The sequence below is a fragment of the Choloepus didactylus genome, chromosome 1 (assembly GCF_015220235.1).
Source record: "Choloepus didactylus isolate mChoDid1 chromosome 1, mChoDid1.pri, whole genome shotgun sequence".
Lineage (NCBI taxonomy): Eukaryota > Metazoa > Chordata > Mammalia > Pilosa > Megalonychidae > Choloepus > Choloepus didactylus.
Window position 1 is genome coordinate 210,751,158 of NC_051307.1, and position 22,322 is coordinate 210,773,479.

Below are 22,322 nucleotides of genomic sequence, written 5' to 3' on the forward strand. Positions count from 1 at the left end.
ACTGTCTTTAGTTTTTTATAACTTCAGCACTGTATTTATACATACATACACACACAGACACACACACAAAATGTACACAAAAAAGGAGCCCAGTTGGAAGTATGCTGCATCTGGCACTTGGGATTAATAAGGGGCAGTAGATAAAAATTGGAGTCATTGGGAATATTCTTGGTACTTGATGAAATATTCTAAGGAAAGCAGGAAGAGAGGAGAGCTCAGTGCTTATTACATAATAGGTTCTCAATAAATATTTGTTGTCTGATCACATGATCTCAAGGGAACACACATAATTTAAGTGTGAGTAAAGGAAGACAAAAGAGGAGGAGAGGTAGGAAGAGAACCAGGAGGAGAGAGTGATACAGTGTGATGTGATCAAGGTCAAAGACTAATAGCTAAACTTATACCAAACAATTGTTCCTCTCTTCCATGTAGTAGCCTTTCTCTGTCATGCTTAGTTTAGTCATTATGCTGTTTTTAGTTATATGCAGAATTCTACTTTTAATATGCATTTTAAAAAATCAGGTGGTTGGTATTCATACAGGAAAATCATCTTAGCCAGTATGTTGAAGGCTTTCTAATACATCAGAAAGCAGGAAAGCTTTGCTCAATTGCTGGTGATCGACCTTTTCCTTTGATAGGTTCTTCCCCGCAGCCACTATTCAGGATAATCCAAAATTAAGTGAATAATAGAATTCTTAATCTTTTCATTCAAAAGGTGAAGTATGAAGTAACGGAAGATGTGTATACTTCCAGAAAAAAACAACATCAGACCATGATGCATTATTTTTGTGCATTAAATACTCTTCAATACAAGAAGAAAATAGCATTATTAGAACCGCTACTTGGGTACATGCAAGCTCAGGTGAATGCTGTACTATGTTTTGGATTATAATTGTCCTGAAAATTGTTACCAAGTTTGATATTTGTGTTAAATACAAGAGTATTACAGACTATTGTGACAATACTTGTTGGTGTTTGAGTTTTATAAATTAAGTTTTTAAAATGTCATCAGACTACTATTTTAAGGAAAATAGGGAGAATAGTTGCCTTTGCAAACACAGATTTCAAATATTTTAGGATAAATGAAACCATTTACTTGGTATTTAGACCTTGTCTAGCATAGTTGTGGACAGAGAACAGAAAGCTAAATGAAATCCCAGAGGTATGCCTGTGGCTGGAGCTTCCACTCTTGCTTTATACTAGATCTGGACGAGAACAGACACGTTTTGAGTTTTCCATGTTCCTTGTGTACTCCTTGAATAAAAATAATAGATGAACTCCAAAATGGCCAAAAAGGCATGCCTTAGGAAGGAGGCTAGAAAATTAAGTTATGGCTAATATAACTTATAATTAAAAATAAGGAATTATTTCGTCTCTTCGTAATCAAATTAAAAGAAACTTGAATATTCCTTCAAATGTGTGTTTATTATTCCTCAGATATAAAACTTATTTATTTTTGTAGTAAACATGAAAAAATTATATCTATTCCATTTACTTTGAAATGCTCTAAAATTTATTTTCTATTTAAAAAAATTGTTTACCATAAGCATGAATTATTTGTTCAACTCAAAAAATACTTAAAGATGTCCAGGGACAGTTAAGTTGTGCTCCCTCATTTGCCTCTCAGAAGTCTTTGTAAACTACAACCTATTTTTATACAAATGGGAATAATCCTTTGTTTTTTGTTGTGTGTTTTTTTTTTTTTTAATTTAAATCATGTATCTTGGAGAGTGTTTATATGATTTACTTTAAGTATTTGTTTTTTGTGTGTATGTGTTTGTTTTGTTCACCCACTACCCCTCCTGGCCCCAGATAAGTTTCTTTAAGATGGGTTCAGAAAATCTCCATGAACAACTGGAAGAATTTTTAACTAATATTGGAACAAGTGTACAGAAGTAAGTATTTTCTTCCTTAAAATTGAAAATGAAATTATGTAAGTTAATAGCTAAATGGCACAATTTAATAATGTTTGCCATTTAATTTCCTGAGGGACTGTTTTCCCTGCCATAAGAGTGTTTTTTGCATGACCCATGGATGCTTCTTGGATTTTTCATTATCTTTTCTATGGAATGTGAACTCAATTTCTTAACAGTGTCAAATCTGATGATAATTTTACTGATTCTAAACAAAGTTTTATGTCTGAATATCACAGACACGTAGAGCAATTATCCATAAGTGACTTTATATTTAAACTGTAAATAGTGGGGGATGGATAAGAGATTTATTAAATAAATCTTGGCTATCCATGCTGTGAATACCTAAAGAGAGAGCGAAGTATTCTAATCAAGTTCAGAAGTCTGAGCAGTGATGTGGTCAGTCTGAGATACGGAGGGAGATGAAAATGGTTTGTTAACACTAAAGGCATGGTAGAGAGCAGTTTGAAAATTCTCTGAGGTCAGGCATTCTGTGTGGCTTCATTAATTTTGAATTTGGTACTGTTAACCAAACTGTCTAAATTTCAAATAAAATATGAAGCTGTTTTACCATCCATAACACTGCTTCTCTGTTTATGAAAATAAATACAGAACAAATACACAGATACAGTGATGGGTAAGGAGATTTTTGCCTGTTGGGGTAGGTAATAAACTGTTTTTTTGTATCAGTGTTCGCAGGGAAATGGACAGTGACATAGAGACCATGCAGCAGACCATAGAGGATTTAGAAGTAGCCAGTGACCCGTTATATGTGCCTGACCCAGACCCCACCAAATTTCCTGTTAATCGAAACTTAACTCGAAAGGCTGGATACCTTAATGCTAGAAAGTAAGAAAACGCTTGTTATTTTATATATTGTATACCATTTAAGATAATACCAAATGAATGTAATATGTACCTGATGTTGTTTGCCAAATTGTTTTGATTTTACTAAAGATTGAACCGTTTCAGTGGTGTTAATGTGTGTGAACTTCTGACAGATGAGGTGAAATACATGAGTAATTTTCAAAATTAAAATTGTAGTTAGATATTTATTGAATCATTTAAAATTGTAAAAGCGTAGTTTAAGTAAATATATCATTAAATGTGAATGTAATTAAGTATCATTTTTCATACTTTAAAATAAATGTAATTATATCAAGTCAAATTTTAGTTTTTACTTGAAGATAGGATAAAGCAAATTAACCTTAGTTGTAAATTAAATTCTTTTGTTTTGATTTTATTCCCTTGGAAGTTGAACTATATTCTGTGTTTTATAGAGTGTCATTATAACAGCTACAATTTGATAATTTCTAGCCTTGCTTTGGAAATACACATATATGTACACACACATACAAATGGATCAACATATATAAATTTATTTTAGAGGCTGAAAAACTGATATTTATATTTTCTTGATACCTTGGTGCCTTTCTGCAAGCTAGTCCTTTGTGATCTGCTTTATTTTTTTGTCTTGCTAATGATAAGGAGTTACCAGGTGTGTCATTATTAATATGTGAATGTGCTTCCTTCATTTAGTAAAACAGGCTTGGTGTCATCTTCCTGGGACAGACAGTTTTACTTCACGCAGGGTGGAAATTTAATGACTCAGGCCCGAGGAGAGGTAGCAGGAGGCTTGGCCATGGACATAGACAACTGTTCAGTGATGGCTGTAGACTGTGAAGACAGGCGATACTGTTTTCAGATCACCTCTTTTGATGGAAAAAAGTTAGTATTTTTTTCTACTATTAATAAAATCTGTAACAGTGTAAACAAAATGCAGTATAATTTCTTTTTGTTCAGAAATCTAGTAGACACTTTAGGTCTATTATATATTACGATAATTTTTTCTTTTTAATTTTGTAGAAATAAGTTGACTTTTTACTTTCCAACTTGGATAAATGATTTCTTAATATTTTGAGGCTATCAAAACATGGTCCCTGGGAGGTGGCAAGATGGCGGCATAGAGAGGAGTCAAAGTTAGTTAGTCCCCCTGGAACAACTAATAAACAAACAGGAACAACTAGTAAATAATCAGGAATAACTACTAGGGGACAACCATGACTGTCCACATATCATGCACCCACCTGGATTGGGAGGAATGCCTGAGATCACAGCATAAAATCTGTAAGTAAAAGCTGCAGACCCAAGCCGGGAGCCCCCTTCTCCCAAGGCAGGCCAAACGGCAAAACCTCGCTGTGATAGACAGCAGCAGTCTCTGAACAAGCAAATATACCTCAGTCCAGCTCAAACTGGGGTCTTAATTAACAAATGTGGACTGCTCAATACGAGCTACAAATCTCCAACAAGCACACAGAGGCTTTTAGTGACAACTGACCTTAAAGAGTGGGAGGGGGAGCCCAGAAGACCAAGTGTTACCTCTGGCCCATGAGTGAAATTGAGGGCCCGTGGACTGGCTCTGAAAGGGGGCTTTCTGTCCATTTTTCTCTCTCTCAACCTGAGCGGCACAGTGGAGAAAAACCTCAGCCATTTTCTGTTTGCAGCAGTCTGACTCAGACAAGGGTGGAGATAGCAGAGTCAGAGGGAGAAAGAACTATTTAAATGCTAATGATCACTCCCTAGGGGGTGTATCTTTCTAAGAGGAAGGAGCTGTGCCCAGCTCTACTACCCACCTTCCATTCAGAACCAGACCCCAGAGCCTGGGGGAAAACAGCCAGAACGGAAACTAAGGACTAAGGGGGCCACACCTCCTTACACCAGTCAAGAGCTATGGGTTGACAGGCGCCATGTGCTGGGCAGGTTAGGAAAAGCACAAAGGGTAGAGACCTCAGAGAGTGTGTCAGTCTTCTAAGACATACCTGCAGGGAAACCTGATACTGAACCTCTGAGACCTGAGCCCATCTGGTCTGGGAAAACCTGATTGGTGTAACCAAGGAAACCAGATGCCTAGAAAACAGAATACTACAACCTACACTAAGAGAAACCAAGTGATGGCCCAGTCAAAGGAACAAACTTACACTTCAGCTGAGAAACAGGAATTGAAACAACTAATGGTAAATCAGTTCAAGTTTAGGGAAGCTATGGCAAAAGAGATGAAGGGTGTATTGAAAACAATGGGCGAACATAAGGTAGAAACTGAAAGTCTGAAAAAACAACTGGCAGAATCTATGGAAATGAAAGGTACAACACAGGAGACGAAAGATACAATGGAGACATACAACAGCAGATCTCAAGAGCCAGAAGAAAACACTCAGGAACTGGAGAACAAGACAACTGAAATCCTTCACATAAAAGAACAGATAGGGAAAAGAATGGAAAAGTAAGAGCAATGTCTCAGGGAATTGAATGACAACATGAAATGCATGAATGTACATGTCATGGGTGTCCCAGAAGGAGAAGAGAAGGGAAAAAGGGCAGAAGCAATAATAGAGGAAATAATCTATGAAAATTTCCCATCTCTTATGAAAGACATAAAATGACAGATCCAAGAAGTGCAGCATACCCCAAACAGAATAGACCTGAATAGACCTACGCCAAGACACTTACTAATCGGATTATCAAATGTCAAAGACAAAGAGAATCCTGAAAGCAGCAAGAGAAAAGTGATCCATCACATACAAAGGAAGCTTGATAAGACTGTGTGGGATTTCTCGGTAGAAACCATGGAGGCAAGAAGGAAGTGGGGTGATATATTTAGGATACTGAAAGAGAAAAACCGCCAACCAAGAATCCTATATTCTACAAAACTGTCCTTCAAATATGAGGGAGAGTTTAAAATATTCACTGACAGACAGACAGAGAGTTTGTGAACAAGATACCTGCTCTACAGGAAACACTAAAGGGAGCACTACAGACAGACAGAAAAAGATAGGAATGGGAGGTTTGGAACACAATTTTGGGAGACAGTAGCACAGCATTGGAAGTATACTGAACAAAGATGACTGTTGAGTATGGATTCAAAGAGGAAGGTTGGGAGCATGTGGGACACGAGAAGGAAAGAGGAAAGATGAAGACTGGGACTGTATAACTTAGTGAAACCTGAAGTGCTCAACAATTGTGATAAAATTTACAAATATGTTTTTACATGAGGGAGAACAAATGAATGTCAACCCTGCAAGGTGTTAAAAATAGGGTAGTATTGGGTGAAAAAATACAATCAATGCAAACTGAGACTTTAGTTAACAGAAACATTGTATTATGTTTCCTTTGATGTGGGGAAGACAATATACCAAAGCTAAATGCATGTAAGAGGGGGACATGAGGGAGGGGTACGGGACTCTTGGCTTTGGTGATGTTGTCTGACTCTTTATTCTACTTTAGTTTAATTCTGTCTTTTCTTTTGTTGCTTCCTAGTTGTCATGTTTTCTTTTCCTCTTTCCTTTTTCTTTTGTCTCTCTACCTTTGACTCTTCCTCCTCCTTGTGGAAGAAATGGACATGTCCTTATATAGATAGTGGTGATGGTGGTGAATACATAAATATGTGACTATACAGGGAACCATCGATTGTTTAGTTAGGACGGAATGTGTGGCGTGTGAATAAAACCATTTGAAAAAAAAAAAACGGGTTGATGAAGAAACCTTGGGGGTACTATATTGTATGAAATAAGTTAGACACATAAGGACAAATATTGCAGGGTCTCACTGATATGAACTAATTATAATATGTAAACTTATGGACATGAAATAAGGATATAGAATCAGGCTAAAGAATGGAGAGTGGTTGCTTATTATGAGCAGAATGTTCTACTAGGTTGAACTTAAACATTTAGAAATGGACAGAGGTGATGGTAGCACATTGTGAGAATAACTAACAGTGCAGAATGGAAAGGGGAAACTCAGAGTCATGTATGTCACCAGAAGGAAAGTTGGTAGTTGAAAGATGGGAATGTATGAAACAGTGAATCTTGTGGTGGGTAATGTCTGTGATTAACTGTACAAATATTAGAAATCTCTCTCATGAACTAGAACAAATGTATGACACTATAACCAGAAGTCAATAATAGAGGGGCATATAGGAAAAAAAATATACCTATTGCAAACTATATACTATAGTTAGTAGTATTTTAACATTCTTTCATCAACGGTAACAAATGTTCTATACCAGTACTATGAATCAATAATGGAGGGGGGTGGTTAAGGGTATGGGAGGATTTGAGTTTCCTTTTTTTTTGTCTCTATTTCTTTTCTGGAGTAATGAAAATGTTCTAAAAACTGAAAAAAAATTGCGGTGATGGATGCACAGCTGTATGATGGTACCATGGGCAATTGATTGTACACTTTGGATCTTTGGATAATTGTATGTGAACAATCTCAATAAAATTAAATTAAAACAAAACAAAACAAGGTCCCTGACCATGTCATATATTAAGACACCTGATTGTCCTTGAAAATCCTGCATGGGATGGGTAAGGCAGCACTGGCTAGTGAAAGGAGCCCCCATCCTAGGGTCAGAAAGTTTACATTCTAGATCAACTACTTACTATGTATCTTTTGACAGTTTACTTCCTTTGAGCTCCGTTTTCCTACATGTAAAATGGTTGTGGGGGAGGAGATCATTTGTACGTTTTAAGGAGTAGAAATCTAACATGTAATGTGCCTAGCACATAGTAGGTGCTAATAAACTTATTTTTAAGTGTTAATTAACTATTTCTGATCAGATTCATTATTTAGTCCTTTTATTTAGTCCATTTTTGTTTATAATGCCATTGTTTTACCTCTCTTTGCATTAACTGAGAGTCTGTTGAATAGCATTTAGAATAAATATTTGTGAAGAATAGAAAAATATAAAACGAAGTAAGAAAAAAGCTATAATCTTACAGTCAGAAGCAACAATTATTAATGTTTTGGCTTATTATTTTCCAGTTTTTATCCTAAGTCCGTTTTTTAAATAGTCAAGATAGTCAAGGGAGTCTTGTTTATATAACTTGTGTCTTCATCCACTCATTAAAAACATTTTGTAATGGCTGCATTATAGTCCATTTAAGGATGTACAAAATAATTTAAATATTTTCCTAATGGTTTATATTTATGTTATCTGCAATTTCTTTCCACCTAACTGAAGTACTATTTTTGACCTTTCTTAATGTTTAGGAGCACCCTCTCGGTTCTCTGAAGGTTATTGTTTTCCTGTATTTATGTATATTATTTAAAATGTTGTAGCTGTCTTCAATCAAAATAGTTATATTGAATACCAATTTCTGTATATCACATATCCTGCTAGATGTTGGGAGTTCCTGTGTTTATTTGTCAAAATTACTAAATTGTTAATATTATGTTATTATAAGTAATTAAATTTTTTGTATTTTCAGTTTTGTGCTAATACTTAATATAATTTTCCATATCACATTCCTGTGTGCAATGACAAATTAGCAGAAATTATTTTTTTCCCTAACTTTAAAATATTGACATCTATAGAAAGACTAAATATCCTTATGTTAGTGATTAATGTATTGAAATTTTGATTTAACTTTATTGAAAGAGGAACAATGAGAACGAAGAGAGGTTAGTATTTTCTATTGGATCACTGATTTAAATTTGAAATATGAATCGTAAGTGTCAGAAAGTAAAAATGCATTGTTCTTAGTTGAAGTCTGCCTTTTGGAGACCAGTACCTGTTTCTTTTTGGTACACCTTAGCATATATAGCCAGAGTTACAGTTGCTAAAATTGAGTCCTAATGCCTGTGGTAGCCAGCTTTTCCTATGATACTTATGGTTTTTTTATGCGTTCTGTACCTTTAGAGATAAAAAGATCACTTGGATCATGTTGAAAGTACTTTTGAAGAAAAGTTGAGGGTCACACTTTTTTCTTTTTTTTCTTTCAGATCTTCAATTCTGCAAGCAGAGAGTAAAAAAGATCATGAAGAGGTAAAGGTTTACCTAGTTAATTTCTTTAGCAACATTAAAAAAAATTTTTTGATCATAAAATATGTTAATGTGTTCACTGTAGAAAATTTGGAAAATTCTAGTTAATTAAAGATAAGTTTATGTAAAGTTGTGAGACAATATTCTCAAGTTTCTCACAGAATTTTATAGCTGGAGGGACCTTAGAGATCATCTCTCAGCTGTCTTAAGGGCTCAGATTCCGAAGTGACCTTGTGACTGTTGCTTTCTGGCAGGCTATTAACATTATGAGGCGACAGTTTAATTTATTCCCTTTTTTGCACCAACTCTCTGAGACTGTGTGTGCTGCATTAAGAGCATAGTGGCAGCAGATGTGGCATGGCAGGAAGCAACTAAAGCTTAAAACCTTGGGGAAATGAAAGATAGAAAAACAAAAATTTGGGAGTCTATTTTCTTCCTCACAAGCCTCTTATTTTTGGCTCCATTTTTACTTCTGGTACACCAAATATGGAAGGTAAGGTACTATCAAGAACTGACGTTTTAGAACCTTTGTCTTGAGAAATATTCTTTCATGAAAATATACCATAGTTGATTTTTGAGTCTTTTTATCTGGTATTGTAATTGTGCTGGCAAAAAACAAATTTAGAAATAATGGGGGGATCTTCATTTATTTGCTTCTCTTGGAAAAGAGTTGGTACCAAAACTGGCCTTTGTTCTCTGAGGAAGCACAGACACATGCCTCTGCTCTTTGCAGATTTTACCAAACAAAATATTAATTTAGCTTAGTGAGGCTCATCAGGCACTTGGAATCCTAGAAAGGGAAGCAAAATATGTAGTGCAGACAGCGTTTTCCATGTTAATTATTTATACTCTTGAAAGAAGGGAAGTATATAAAGTACATTCACCAGGAATATATTCAGCTCTTTTTTGCACTGATGTTAATTATGATATGTGTGTCCAGAATGGCTTGTTTGTTGGGAAAGACAAGTATAGATTATTTATGTACATAATTTAAGATATTATAGCTCACTGTCTTTTATCAAAATGGTTGATTGAGATGAATGCACAATTATATGATGGTACTGTGAACAGTTGATTGTACACCATGGATGATTGTATGGTATGTGAATATATCTCAAAACTGAATTAAAAAAATGGTTGGTTGATTTTATACTCCTTCTACAAATATATATCAAATGCCAGTTTCTGTTGGAGTTGAACAATTCAAAATGCTTACCGTATTTTTTTATTCCCTTGTGTGAAATAAATTTGGAGTTCTTCAGTAAATCTGCTTAATGTTCTATTATACTCTCAAATACTATAGATATATATGTGCATAAATACAGGAAAGTGTTTTTCTTATAAGGAAGAATATGTTTTACTTACAGTGAAACTTCTGTTTCAGTTGAATGTTGGACATTTTCTTTTAAGAAGAGAAGCTTTGTAGAAAAATGTATTACTAATCATATTTTTCTGTTTTTTCCTCTTGCAGTGGATCTGTACAATAAATAACATATCTAAGCAAATATATTTAAGTGAAAATCCAGAGGTAATATTTTTATTTTACAGTACTCAGATCTAGCAAAATTGAATAATTCTTTGGCTTACATGGTATTTTATTAAGTTATAGATTCTCAATCTTATTTAGACCTCAAATGGGGAGTTTTAATGTATTATGTATGCAGTGAGTGTCTGGTCTTACTAGAACAATATATTATTACAGAAGGTATTGAAATCAGTCAAGCAACAAATATTTACTGGGTGTCATCTCTATGTTTAGTAGCACTGTGTTGACCACCATAGAGATGATACAGAAGAAAAAGAAGCCATGGCCTCTGCCCTCTAGGAGTCCATCTGCATGGGAAGGCAAAACTAAAACTTTAACATTTCATATAAAACGTTACCTATAAAACAGTATCTAATTGAAGGTGTACAGTGGTGACTAAAGGCTTAAGGTTAAGAACATTAAGGTCAGTGTGGACTTTAGACTAGAAAAAGCTCTGTGGAGGTAATGGAAACCTGAGCTGGGTATGATGTATCTGTGTTTTGAGGAAAAGAAAAGTCATTGTAGATAAGGCCATAAAAATAAAAGCACAAAGGCAGAAATGGTATGTTTATGAAAACTAGTAGTATAATTGGAGTTGAAGAGCTTGATGGAGAATAATAGAAAACAGAAATGTGCATAAATCACCCAGGGATTTTGTTAAAATGCATATTCTGATTCAGTAGGCCTGGATGAGGTGGCCTGAGCTCCCGTTTGCTACAAGTAGCAAGGGAATCAAACCAGGTGAACCCAGCAGTGTAGACATAGCCAGAGGTACAGACCAACATACAAGCAGAACCTGGGGGCATAGAGAACTCTGGAGTCAGTTGGATCCATACTGCAGTGTAATTGGGCAAACACTTGTCTCTCCTCTGCCATTGTTGGTGGGCTTTGCTGTGCTGTGAACCTGGGTGTCTTCCAGTGCTGGTTGGGGGTAGATGATTTCAGCTGAGGCAGAGTAGGGTTTATTTCTTTGGGAATTTTTTTTTTTTTTTTTGCCCCCGTTTTTCTACTCATCCATCCATACACTGGACAAAGGAGGGGAGTGTGGTCCACATGGCTTTCCCATCACATTGTACCCCCTCATAAGCTACACTGTTATACAACTGTCTTCAAGATTCATGGGCTCTGGGTTGTAGTTTGATAGTTTCAGGTATTTACTGCTAGCTATTCCAATTCATTAGAACCTAAAAAGAGTTGTCTATTTGTGTGTAAGAGTACCTACGAGAGTGACCTCTTGGCTCCTTTTGAAATCTCTGCCACTGAAGCTTTTTTCATTTCCTTTCACATCCCCCTTTTGGTCAAGATGTTCTCCATCCCATGATGCCAGGTCTAGATTCCTCCCTGGGAGTCATATTTCATGTTGCCAGGGAGATTTACTCCCCTGGGTGTCAGATCCCACGTAGAGGGGAGGGCAGTGATCTTACCAGCCAGGTTGGCTTAGCTAGAGAGAGAGGGCCACATCTGAACAATAAAGAGGCATTCAGGAGGAGACGCTTAGGCACAATTATAAGCAGGTCTAACCTCTCCTTTGCCGTTACAGTCTTGGCAAGGGCAAGTCCTGTGATAGAGGGCTCAGCCCATCAAACCACCAGTCCCCAATGTCTGTGAGCACATCATCTTTGGGCATTCTTTACTCTTCTAACTGTTAAGCTGCTGTTGATTAAAAGGTGGATAATAGGTGAGAGTCTGGTCATTATCATGTTTCAGGCAAGAACTGATGGGGTATCAGACTGAACAGGATGGTACCGAGGGAAGAGAGAAGAGAATTAACTGAGAAACCAGTCAAAAGAAATTAACTGGACTAGTTAGTAACTGATCAATTGAAGGATGAATGAGACAAATGAGATAAAGATGACTTCCTGGTTTTAGGCCCAAGTAAAGGGAAAAACAATTTTGGGGGAACACCAAAAAATAAAATGCAAATTAGATGACTTATTTCAACATCTAGGGAATACAGTGTTTGGCTTTGAATAATTCAGACTTTTAGTACTTTCCTACCAATTATCAGGACTCTGATTTTTAGTCATTTCCAGATTATCCAGAATTAATTTATATGTATTGAGAGAAAAAATTTTGATCAATATGTGACATTGTATTGGTATTTTTGCTAACTATTAGATATGTAAAAATGTTTTGTGAATATTTTTTCTAATTTAAATACCATTTTTATTTAGCCAGTGTTTTAAATAAACCAGTAAGTCTGAAAATCTTTCTTATGGAAAGCTGAAAATATCCATGATAACTTTATAAATTAAAATATATAAATATTTCCAAGCATAAATGTAATCTGGAAAATTATGAAAACTTCACTGCATAGTTATAAAATACTTTCATATTTTGTGACTATTTCCTACTCCTTCTTTATTAAAACAATTTATTGTGTGACCACTAAGCCAAGCACTGTACTAGGTGCTAGCAATATAGTGGTAAACAGACCTTAATCTAGAAAATCTGGTAGTAAACATTTAAACAACATTTTCCTATTTGTTTTAGTAGAAAAAAATCAGATTTTTCCCCCTAAACATACAGAAAGCAAGAGGAGATGTAAGCTTATGATGTTGTGAGGTATAATTATTTATCTTAAATATCAAGACAAGACAGTTTTGCAGAGCTACTCCAAGTAGTTCCAATTTGTATTTTAAGTGTAACTCGAAAGCATTCTGACAACTCAGAGTTATATTCAACCTTCTGGTTTTCTTATTTTACTAATATTAGTATTTTTAAAAAATTGAAATAGGAAATTGCTGCACGAGTAAATCAATCTGCTTTGGAAGCGGTCACTCCTTCCCCGTCGTTCCAACAGAGACACGAGAGCCTACGACCAGCAGGGTGAGTTACCAGACTCTGGGTTATTTAAAGAACTGTCCTGGCTATTTGAAACGATACTACTTACATTAGTACTAAATAATTTGCCAAAAAATATACAAAATATTTTTAAATTGGTGCTAGAGCTCTAAATGACTGATTCCAGATTTCTGTAACATTTCCAGTGATTTTCTAGATTAGGAGGTGATTCATGTCTGAATTTAAGAATTGGAAGGAATAAGTTTGTTGCTTTACTCTTCTCACTGATTTATTATAAAATTGTGTTTTCTTTTCTCATAGTTTAAGTGTTTGATTTTCAAAAGAGAAAACTAAATGCAATGCCTTCTCATTTTCCTTTGTGCTTAGACAATCTCGGCCACCAACAGCACGAACCAGCAGTTCGGGATCCTTAGGATCTGAGTCCACAAGTTTGGCTGCTCTCTCTCTAGATTCCCTTGTTGCCCCAGACACTCCAATACAATTTGACATCATTTCTCCTGTGTGTGAAGATCAGCCTGGCCAGGTGAAAGCCTCTGGCCAGGGAGGCAGGTGGGTGATGGCATCACAGGGTGTTGTGCTCTGGGCTCTAAGGTTTATGATTCCATTTCTACATTTGAGAGTCATCTTTCACATATCATGTGCATCAGCTGTGTTGCATTTTGTTTTTTTTAATGACCTAACATAATTCTGATAATATTAGGGAATAATTATGGAGGCTTTTCTCTGTGTCTGTCTGCTACCTCAATTAAAGAAGTTAAGATAATTTAGTTGAAAATATTTCAATTCTGAATTGCTCACCAGTTCTACTTCTTGGGTATTTGCTCTTAAAACTGCAGAGGAAAGTTGACAGTTGTATCTTTAGGTTGTGGTGATACTTTAAAAATTCTTGGGGGTAGTAACATGTGCTACAGTTTTATTAGAAAATATGTTCTTGTATGAAAATAAGAAATCTCCAGTAAGATATTAAAATGTTATCACTGCTATGAATCATTTTTTGTTTATACAATGAGGAATATCCTTATCAAAGCAGTTAAAATTTTTATTTTCTTTGGCTGCAGATGAAAGAAACACAACTTAAGGCAAATCATTTATTAAGTAGGTTGAACCCCTAATAAATTGATAATATATTAATTTGGACATACATGGCTATGACCAAGAAAAAGTAATTTATTTGATCATATAAATACATTTAGCATCTGATATAAGAGGTCACATATGTGGTCAATTTCATGTTATCTTAATGCCAATGTTATTTTAGAACTATTTTGCTCTCTGTTTGCTTCTGGAATCTACTTTGAATTATATTTTTCTTCCTTCACTGTGGATATGCCAAGTTCCCAACACACTGAAGAAGGTAGCTTCCATCTCCAGTCTGCTTTTCTTATTGCATCTTGTTACTTTTGCCTTGAGAAATCAAATTTAAAACTGATTTCTAAAAATGTTAACATCCTTATAGTTAATTTGCTTCATGTACTTGGAGAACCTGGAAACGGATTTTCATAATACCAGTAGATCCTTGGCATTTTTTTCAAGCAGCTAGAATTGGGACTAAATCAGCTGTTTCTCCATGCTAGCTATTTAAATTCAGGAACTTTTGCAATATGGTTTATTATATTAGTTTTTTGTTTTTTTTTGTGTGTGTGGTTTAACTGCTAGTTCATCTGTGTCTTCTAAAATGCAGCAACGTTGGGTTCAGCCTATTAATACATTTGGTGTTTGGAGGCAGGTGCCTTTATCATAGTAATTTGGTCATCAGTAATGGTTTTTAATGGGATGGGGCATTTTAGAGCTTTTCTTTTTTAAATGCATAAGGTTTTACAACTCTTAGTTTTTAATCATAGTTTCAGTGATTGAGATTTCTTTCACATTGCTCATGGGGGTTCATATTTTTTCCTAAATTTCTCAGGCGTACAAATCCGTTTGGAGAATCTGGAGGAGGTAGAAAATCTGAAGCTGAAGGTAAAACAGACATGCAGTGTTCTTATATCTTAGAAATTCTTCTCAGCCGTAAACTATGAAGAATTTGTCATTTATAATTGTGCTACTATGCTCAGTTTTAATGTTATCTTTACTTCAAACTTTTCTCTATTTACTCATAGTGCATTTAAAGCAACAGACCTTTATCTGATTTAACCTGTTACTCATACAGAATTATAGAATAACACATTTTTGACCACATAGTCAAGTTCTCCAATGCATAAGGTACTCTTTTTTTTCCTAACAGCCAATGTTTCACTTCTGGTACTGGAGCATAACTTTTCTTTTTGTTTTTTCCAATAGCTGTTTATTTTAATATAATTCCAAAGTTATAGAAAAATTGTAAGAATGAAATTGTTTTTACCCAGAACCACAAAATGCTGAAGTGAATTTGAGACCTTCATTTTCCTATAACTTAAACTAGTTTGGAGTTATTTCTAAATATTTCCACATTTTCACTGGCAAGTGTAAAAGGAGGCAGTGTATTTTATTCTTTAGGAAAAGAAATGTAGGATTTAAAACTACATAATGTACCTTATTCTGTTTAGATTCTATTCTTCATCAGTTATTTATTGTCCGGTTCCTTGGTTCTATGGAGGTGAAATCAGATGACAATCCAGATGTTGTTTATGAAACAATGCGCCAGATCTTAGCTGCTCGAGCCATACATAACATCTTTCGTATGACAGAATCACATTTATTAGTCACTTGTGACTGTTTAAAGTAAGTAGTAATCCCTCCCTTAAAAAAAAAAAAAGTGTAGAAAGATTTATGTAATTTCAACCTAATTGAAATTTGTTTTCCACATTTTAATGATTATTATAGGTTAATTGATCCACAGACACAAGTTACAAGACTCACGGTGAGTTCTACATGTTTCAGACCTTACTGTAAGCCCTTTTGTGCATATACACATCTTTCATCTTTATGATAATCCTGATCCTGTGTATTCAATTATGGTAGTTTCAGTTATGATTGGTGTTTAGGCAATCATGGTTAAGTCTATGGCCACGTGTCCATTAAGTTATTATTGAACATTCCACATAACTTAAAGAATCAGTGCAGTCTGGTGTGAGAGTTAGTGTTTAATCCCTTAGTTACGGAGCATATTTTATACACCAATGAAACTAACAGTAGGAATTAAAGGCAAACATGATTGAGTTTATTTTATAATTATTTTGAAATAGCTGTAAGTCTGTGTTCCTATTTGTTTAATAATATAGACCATTTTTGTTATTGAATTTGACTTTGTATAATGTGTTAATAAAGCACATTCAGTGTTCAATCTCGTATTCTGCTTGGTAATCCAAACCGAATATGACATTATTTGTTCTTGGATTACCTATCTGAAAAAGATTTGCTTTAATGTTCTATTTCTGATGTTTTTATAACTTAGACTCTGAGTTTGTCAAATATGAGTACTGCTGTAATGATTTGAAAATTTCATGTTTGCTTCTGATATTTCCTGTGGCAGTTTCCATTACCCAGTGTAGTTTTGTATGCTACACACCAGGAAAATAAGCGGCTTTTTGGATTTGTGCTTCGGACATCAGGAGGGAGAAGTGAGAGTAATCTGTCATCAGTCTGCTATATATTTGAATCTAACAATGAGGGGGAGAAGGTAAATAGTTTTTCAAAATGTATTCATGTTGTGAAATATGGATGATAGTCACAGTTCTTACTAAGATTTCTAGAAACAACTCCTGAACTTTGCTTGGTCTGACAGAGCTGCTTGACTCAAGTGTGTTGCTTTGAATAGAGCTGAACTGACAGTTGGATCTTCTTTCTGATTCCATAGACCTGTATTTTCCCACCCACTGACACCTGGTGGAATCTTCTTGCCTCCTTATCTTATCCTGGGAATGGAGTATATTCCCATAATCAGTCATTTTCAAATGCCTTTAGTTGAGAGCAGTGACAGTAGCAGCTCGCTTAATACTTTCCAGGCCTTTCTGTTTCAGTAATGAATTTGAGATTAATAAGAAGCAGGGCACATGAAAGAGGTGAGAGCCAGTAGCGGAAGCTCACAGACTCTGAGAAAAACCTACTGATTTGGTTTGCTAGAGCTGCTGTTATGCAAAATACTGGAAATGGATTGGCTTTATAAAGGGGATTTATTAGGTTACAAATTTACAGTTCCAAGGCCATAAGCGTGTCCAAACTAAGGCATCAACAAGAGGATACCTTCACTGAAGAAAGGCCAGTGGTCTGGAACACCTCCTTCAGCTGGGAAGGCATGTGGCTTGTGCCTGCTGGTCCTTTGCTCCTGGGTTCTGGTTTCAAAGTGTCTTTCTCCAAAATGTCTCTGGGCTTCTGTCTCTCTTAGCTTCTCCAGGGCAAATTCTGTGCTTCATCTCTTAGCTTAGCATCTCCAAAGGTCTTCCTGTCGGCGTCTCCAAGTGTCCCCAAGCATCTGGGTTTGTGTCAGCTCTCAGCTTCTCCCAGGGCAAACTCTGGATTACATATCTTAGCTTCTTTCCAAAATGTAAATTTCAGCTTCTCTGAGCTCCTTCTCTCTGTGAGCTTCTCTCCGCTCTTGTTCTCTTTTTAAAATGCAGTTTTATTGATATATATTCACATTCCATGCAGTCATCCAAAGTGTACAGTGACTTGTTAACAGTATCGTCGTGTAGTCATGCATTCATCCCTACAATCAATTTTTTAAACATTTTCATTACTCCAAAAAATAAAAATAGGGATAAAAGTAAAAAAGAACACCCAAAACATCTCATACCCCCCCATTATTCATTTAATTTTTGTCCCCCCTTTTTCTACTCATCTATCCATACACTGGATAAAAGGAGTGTGAGCCACAAAGTTTTCACAATCATGCAGTCACACCTTATAAGCTATAGAGTTATATGATACTCTTCAAAAATCAAGGATACTGGATTGCAGTTCAGTAGTTTCAGGTATTCCTTCTAGGTATTCTAATACACTAAAAACTAAAAAGGGTTATCTATATAATGCATAAAAATAACCTCCAGAATGACCTCTTGACTACATCTGAAATCTTTCAGCCACTGAAACTATTTTGTTTCATTTTCTTCCCCCTTTTGGTCCAGAAGACTTTCTCAGTGCTATGATGCTGGGTCCAGGCTCATCCTCCCTGGGAGTCATGTCCACATTGCCGGGAAAATTTATACCCCTAGGAGTCATGTCGCACATAGTGGGGAGGGCAGTGGGTTTACCTGCAGTGTTGGCTTAGAGAGAGAGGCCATATCTGAGCAACGAAAGACGTTCTCTGGGGGTGACTCTTAGGCATAATAATATGTAGGCTTAGTCTCTACTTTGTAGTAAGAAGCTTCATAAGCGCAAGACCCAAGATCAAGGGCTTGCCTTCTAAACTGGTAGTCCCCAATGCTTGCAAGAATTATCAGGAATTCCCTGAGTGGGGAAATTTAATATTTCCACATTTTTCCCCCAGACCGTCAAGGGGCTTTGCAAACACTTTTTACTCTCTGCCCAAATTACTCTGCGATGTATCAGGGTTTCATGCTAACCTGTACAAATCAACCAGGTGTCCCCCCATTCAACGTTCCATGTAATTATGGTGTTAGAATAAACCAACCATACAAGTTAAATTACATAGCGTGCTATAGAAAATATAGATTTTTCGCCAAATAAACATCTCTTCCTTTGGTCTCATACAGAAGTTGAAGTTTTAAAACACAGTCAAAAAAAAAAAAAAAAAAAAGAAAAACCAAACAACAAAAAAAAGAAGTAAAACATAGTCGATATCATTCTTTTCCCTTTAGTCTGGTTTACCTTAGTCCTATCCAAGTCCATTTCATTTATATCTCTAATTGAAATCTGATCTCTTTTTCAGCCTCTTTAACATTTGCTGTATGGGGTAATGCTGACATTCATATCTGCCGAACTCTGGCTCTGAATCCCAGGTGTCACACAGATACCCAGAGTTCCAGGGACTGACCAGGTTATACACAAACAGCTCATCATCTCAGAGTTTAGAAATAACTGCTACATCTCATGAATAGATGTGACTGTTGTAAGAGCTTACAATCTAAAAACCTTTACCATAAGGCTTCCCCTGATAACTTATGCTCTCAGATTCAGTTCTCAGAGTTTGTACACACTAGTTAGTCCATTTTAATGAGGCGTTATAATGTTTGTCTTTTTGATTCTGGCTTATTTCACTCAACATACTGTCCTCAAGGTCCATTCACTTAGTTGCATACCTAACAACTTCATTCCTCCTTGCTGCCACTGAGTATTCCATTGTATGTTTACACCACAGGTCATAATTCTGTTTATCAGTCAATGTACCCTTAGGCCAGCTCTATCCATTGTGAATCGTGAATACTGCCACCATAAACACCAGTGTGCAATGTCCATTCATGTTCCTGCTCTCAGTTCTTCCAAGTATATATCCAGTAACAGGGTTGCAACACCATATGGCAACCCCATACTTAGCTTCCTGTGGAACCACCACACTGCCCTGCAGATGGTACTTCCCTACCAACAGTGGATAGGTACATCCCTCTCTCCACATTTTCTCAAGTGCTTGTATCCCTCTGTTTATTTTTTAAACAGTTTTATTCACACACCATACAATCCATCCTATGTAAACCCTTGCCTGAGTAGCGCTGACAATTGAAAATGCCTGAGGCTTTTTCTAATGAGCTGCTTAGATTAAAAGAACAAAAAAGGAAAAAGAGCAGAAGCCCCTTTTCAGAGCCAGTTTCCAGTATTTTGAGCTCAGCCATCTCCAAGAGCCTATGTTTTTATTTATTTGTTGTTTTTTTTTCCCCTCAGCCCTCTAGATGCTATGCTTTTCCTATCCTGCCCAGCGGGCGGTGCTAGTCAGCCTGCAGCTGCCCACTGGTGTAAGGAGGTGCGGTACCTTTAATTCACAGCAGACCCTGTTTCTCCCAGGAGCCAGAGTGTTATAAGCCAAGCTTAAGCTGTTTGTTTTTTTTCCCTCAGGCCTTGCAGTCTGAATTCTCTGAGGGAGGGTAACCACTAGAGCTGGGCCCCGCCTCTCCCTTTTCTTAGGGAAGATGCGCCTTTTAGGGATTTATCTCCTATACTTCTTTCTTAGTCTGACTCTCTTAACTCCACCCTTGCCTGGGTCAGTGATAATTGAAAACGCCTGAGACTTGTTCTATTGAGCTACTTAAAATGAGAGAAAGAAAAGGAATGATGAACAAAATCCCCTTTTCAAAGTCAGCCCCCAGCCCCCAGCCCCCAGTTTACTATTCAGGAACTGGAGTTGGTACCCGGTTCTCTGTGCTTTTCTTGGGACACAGCACTTTTCCAGTATTCTGAGCTCAGCAGACTCCAGAAGCCTCTGTTTTTATTTATTTATGGTTTTTTTTTTTTTTTTCCATCAGCCCTGCCTCCTCTCTGCCGGAGAAATCTTGGGTTCCTTTCCTGATTGCTCCGGGTTTATCGGTGCTCATACCTTGTATTCAGTAGTCCACATTTGTTAATTAAAACTGCAGTTGGAGCTCGGTTGAGCTACCTTCCCTTGTTCCTAGTAGACTGCTGCTATTTCCCACAGGGAGGTGTTCCAACTCAGCCTGTATGCCAGTGGGGAAAGGGCACCAGCTCCTCAGTTTGGGGAGCTTTGCTTACAGTTCTGTGCTGTGATCTCAGCTGTTCTATCCATTCCAGACTGGTGTACGATTTGTGTCTGGTCACAGACGTTCCCCAAACAGTTTTTACAGATTATTTAGTCGTGGTTCCTGGATGTTTGCTAGTTGCTCTAGGGGACTAACTAAATTCCACACCTTCATATGCCACCATCTTTCCCGGCTTCTCCATGAACTCTCTTAAAAGACTCCAGTGATCTAATTAAGACCTACCCTGACTGGGCAGGGTCATATCTCCATAGAAATATTCAATTAAAGGGTCCCACCCACAAGATTGGATTAAAAGATCATGGCCCTTCTGGGGTACATAACAGTTTCAAACCAGCATACCTACAAAGATTTGGTTTGGGGTAAATCAGCCTTTTTTTGAAGAGTGATGCATTACATTGAGTTATAAAACTAGTTACATTAGCCATATAGATAAATTGAAGTCATTCATTGTTTTGATGTGAGAACTGCCTGAATGTTTCTTTACTTTTTCCTCTTTTAGATTTGTGATTCTGTTGGACTAGCAAAACAGATAGCTTTGCATGCTGAACTGGTAAGAATCCAAGACGCTTAATTATTCAAGAAATTTAAGGTAGTATAAAATTTTTCATATTAGCAAGTAAATAAAAGGATTTTGATAAGCAAGGTTAACAACGAATTATATTGCTGATACAGCATTTAGAATTAAGATAAATGGCTACTCTTTCATGTAGACTTTCGCGTGTTTTCTCATGTATAAAATGCAAGACAAGATGAAAAGGTTACAAAGGTAATGTTGAAATTATTTCATATTTAGTTTATTAGTTTTGTTTTTCTGTTCTTCAGGATCGTAGGGCATCAGAAAAACAAAAAGAAATAGAGAGAGTAAAAGAGAAACAACAGAAAGAACTCAGTAAACAAAAACAAATTGAAAAGGTATGTGATCCTAATGTCTGGATCCTCTTTATGTGGTGTTTGTGAAGAGTTTCCTTAATTCAACACTGTGATGCTCAGATTTAAATTTCCAAATGAAGGTCTGTTTCTGCTTGCTCTGCCACTTCATTACCAGATGATATGTAGCACGTCAGAAAAGGCTGACATCTGCCTTCTATATGTTGTTTGAATTATAGTTACACTGGCACATAGTGAGACCAACTGTTTAGCAAAAATAACAGAATATTCATATTCCAGTGAGGGTTGTCTCTGTCAAAGCAAGTCTTTTGAGAGCCTACATAGTCTTAACTGTCATTGTTGAAAGTCCACAGTCCGGGATGTAGATACATATGTCTGTGTAGGTAGATTGATGGCTTTAATGTTGCCAGGAGTGTCAAATTATTGCCCATCAAATGGGATAATTTTTAAAAAAATTTTATTGTGGTAACATACATGTAACAATAATTCCCATTTTAATCTTCTTCAAGTAAACAACTCAGTTGTGTCAATTACATTCACAGTGTTGTGCTACCGTCACCACCATCCATTACCAAAACTTTTCCATCACCCCCCAAACAGCAACTCTGTACCAACAGGGTAATTTTAAGGTAGACAGATTTCACAGCAAAACCTAGAAAATGCAATGGATAGGTGACCCATGAGATTGAGTAAGAGCCTGTTATGGGTACTGGCATTGCTGGTAGGAATGGAAAAGTAGAAACAGCTGTGAGATAGTTAATGTGAACAAATCAGCAAGAATTGGC

General features: G+C 36.3%; 2 protein-coding genes across 4 annotated transcripts in view; one reads left to right on the plus strand and one right to left on the minus strand.

Annotated features, from left to right (window-relative positions):
• Nucleotides 1–22,322, plus strand: part of APPL1 (adaptor protein, phosphotyrosine interacting with PH domain and leucine zipper 1) — a 52,249-nt gene that overhangs the window by 25,387 nt on the left and 4,540 nt on the right. For both annotated transcript variants that reach the window (XM_037798723.1, XM_037798724.1), the window contains exons 8-21: nucleotides 716–862; nucleotides 1,813–1,895; nucleotides 2,604–2,762; nucleotides 3,453–3,641; nucleotides 8,697–8,739; nucleotides 10,208–10,264; nucleotides 12,999–13,090; nucleotides 13,433–13,615; nucleotides 14,973–15,025; nucleotides 15,592–15,766; nucleotides 15,869–15,905; nucleotides 16,518–16,664; nucleotides 21,149–21,199; nucleotides 21,472–21,561. In XM_037798723.1, the coding sequence (XP_037654651.1) occupies nucleotides 716–862; nucleotides 1,813–1,895; nucleotides 2,604–2,762; nucleotides 3,453–3,641; nucleotides 8,697–8,739; nucleotides 10,208–10,264; nucleotides 12,999–13,090; nucleotides 13,433–13,615; nucleotides 14,973–15,025; nucleotides 15,592–15,766; nucleotides 15,869–15,905; nucleotides 16,518–16,664; nucleotides 21,149–21,199; nucleotides 21,472–21,561 (1,506 nt within the window). The remainder of the gene's footprint in view (nucleotides 1–715; nucleotides 863–1,812; nucleotides 1,896–2,603; nucleotides 2,763–3,452; nucleotides 3,642–8,696; nucleotides 8,740–10,207; nucleotides 10,265–12,998; nucleotides 13,091–13,432; nucleotides 13,616–14,972; nucleotides 15,026–15,591; nucleotides 15,767–15,868; nucleotides 15,906–16,517; nucleotides 16,665–21,148; nucleotides 21,200–21,471; nucleotides 21,562–22,322) is intronic.
• ASB14 (ankyrin repeat and SOCS box containing 14) overlaps nucleotides 17,334–22,322 on the minus strand; it is a 41,131-nt gene continuing 36,142 nt past the window's right edge. For both annotated transcript variants that reach the window (XM_037798748.1, XM_037798739.1), the window contains one exon: nucleotides 17,334–17,690. The gene's annotated coding sequence lies outside the window, so the exon portion shown is untranslated. The remainder of the gene's footprint in view (nucleotides 17,691–22,322) is intronic.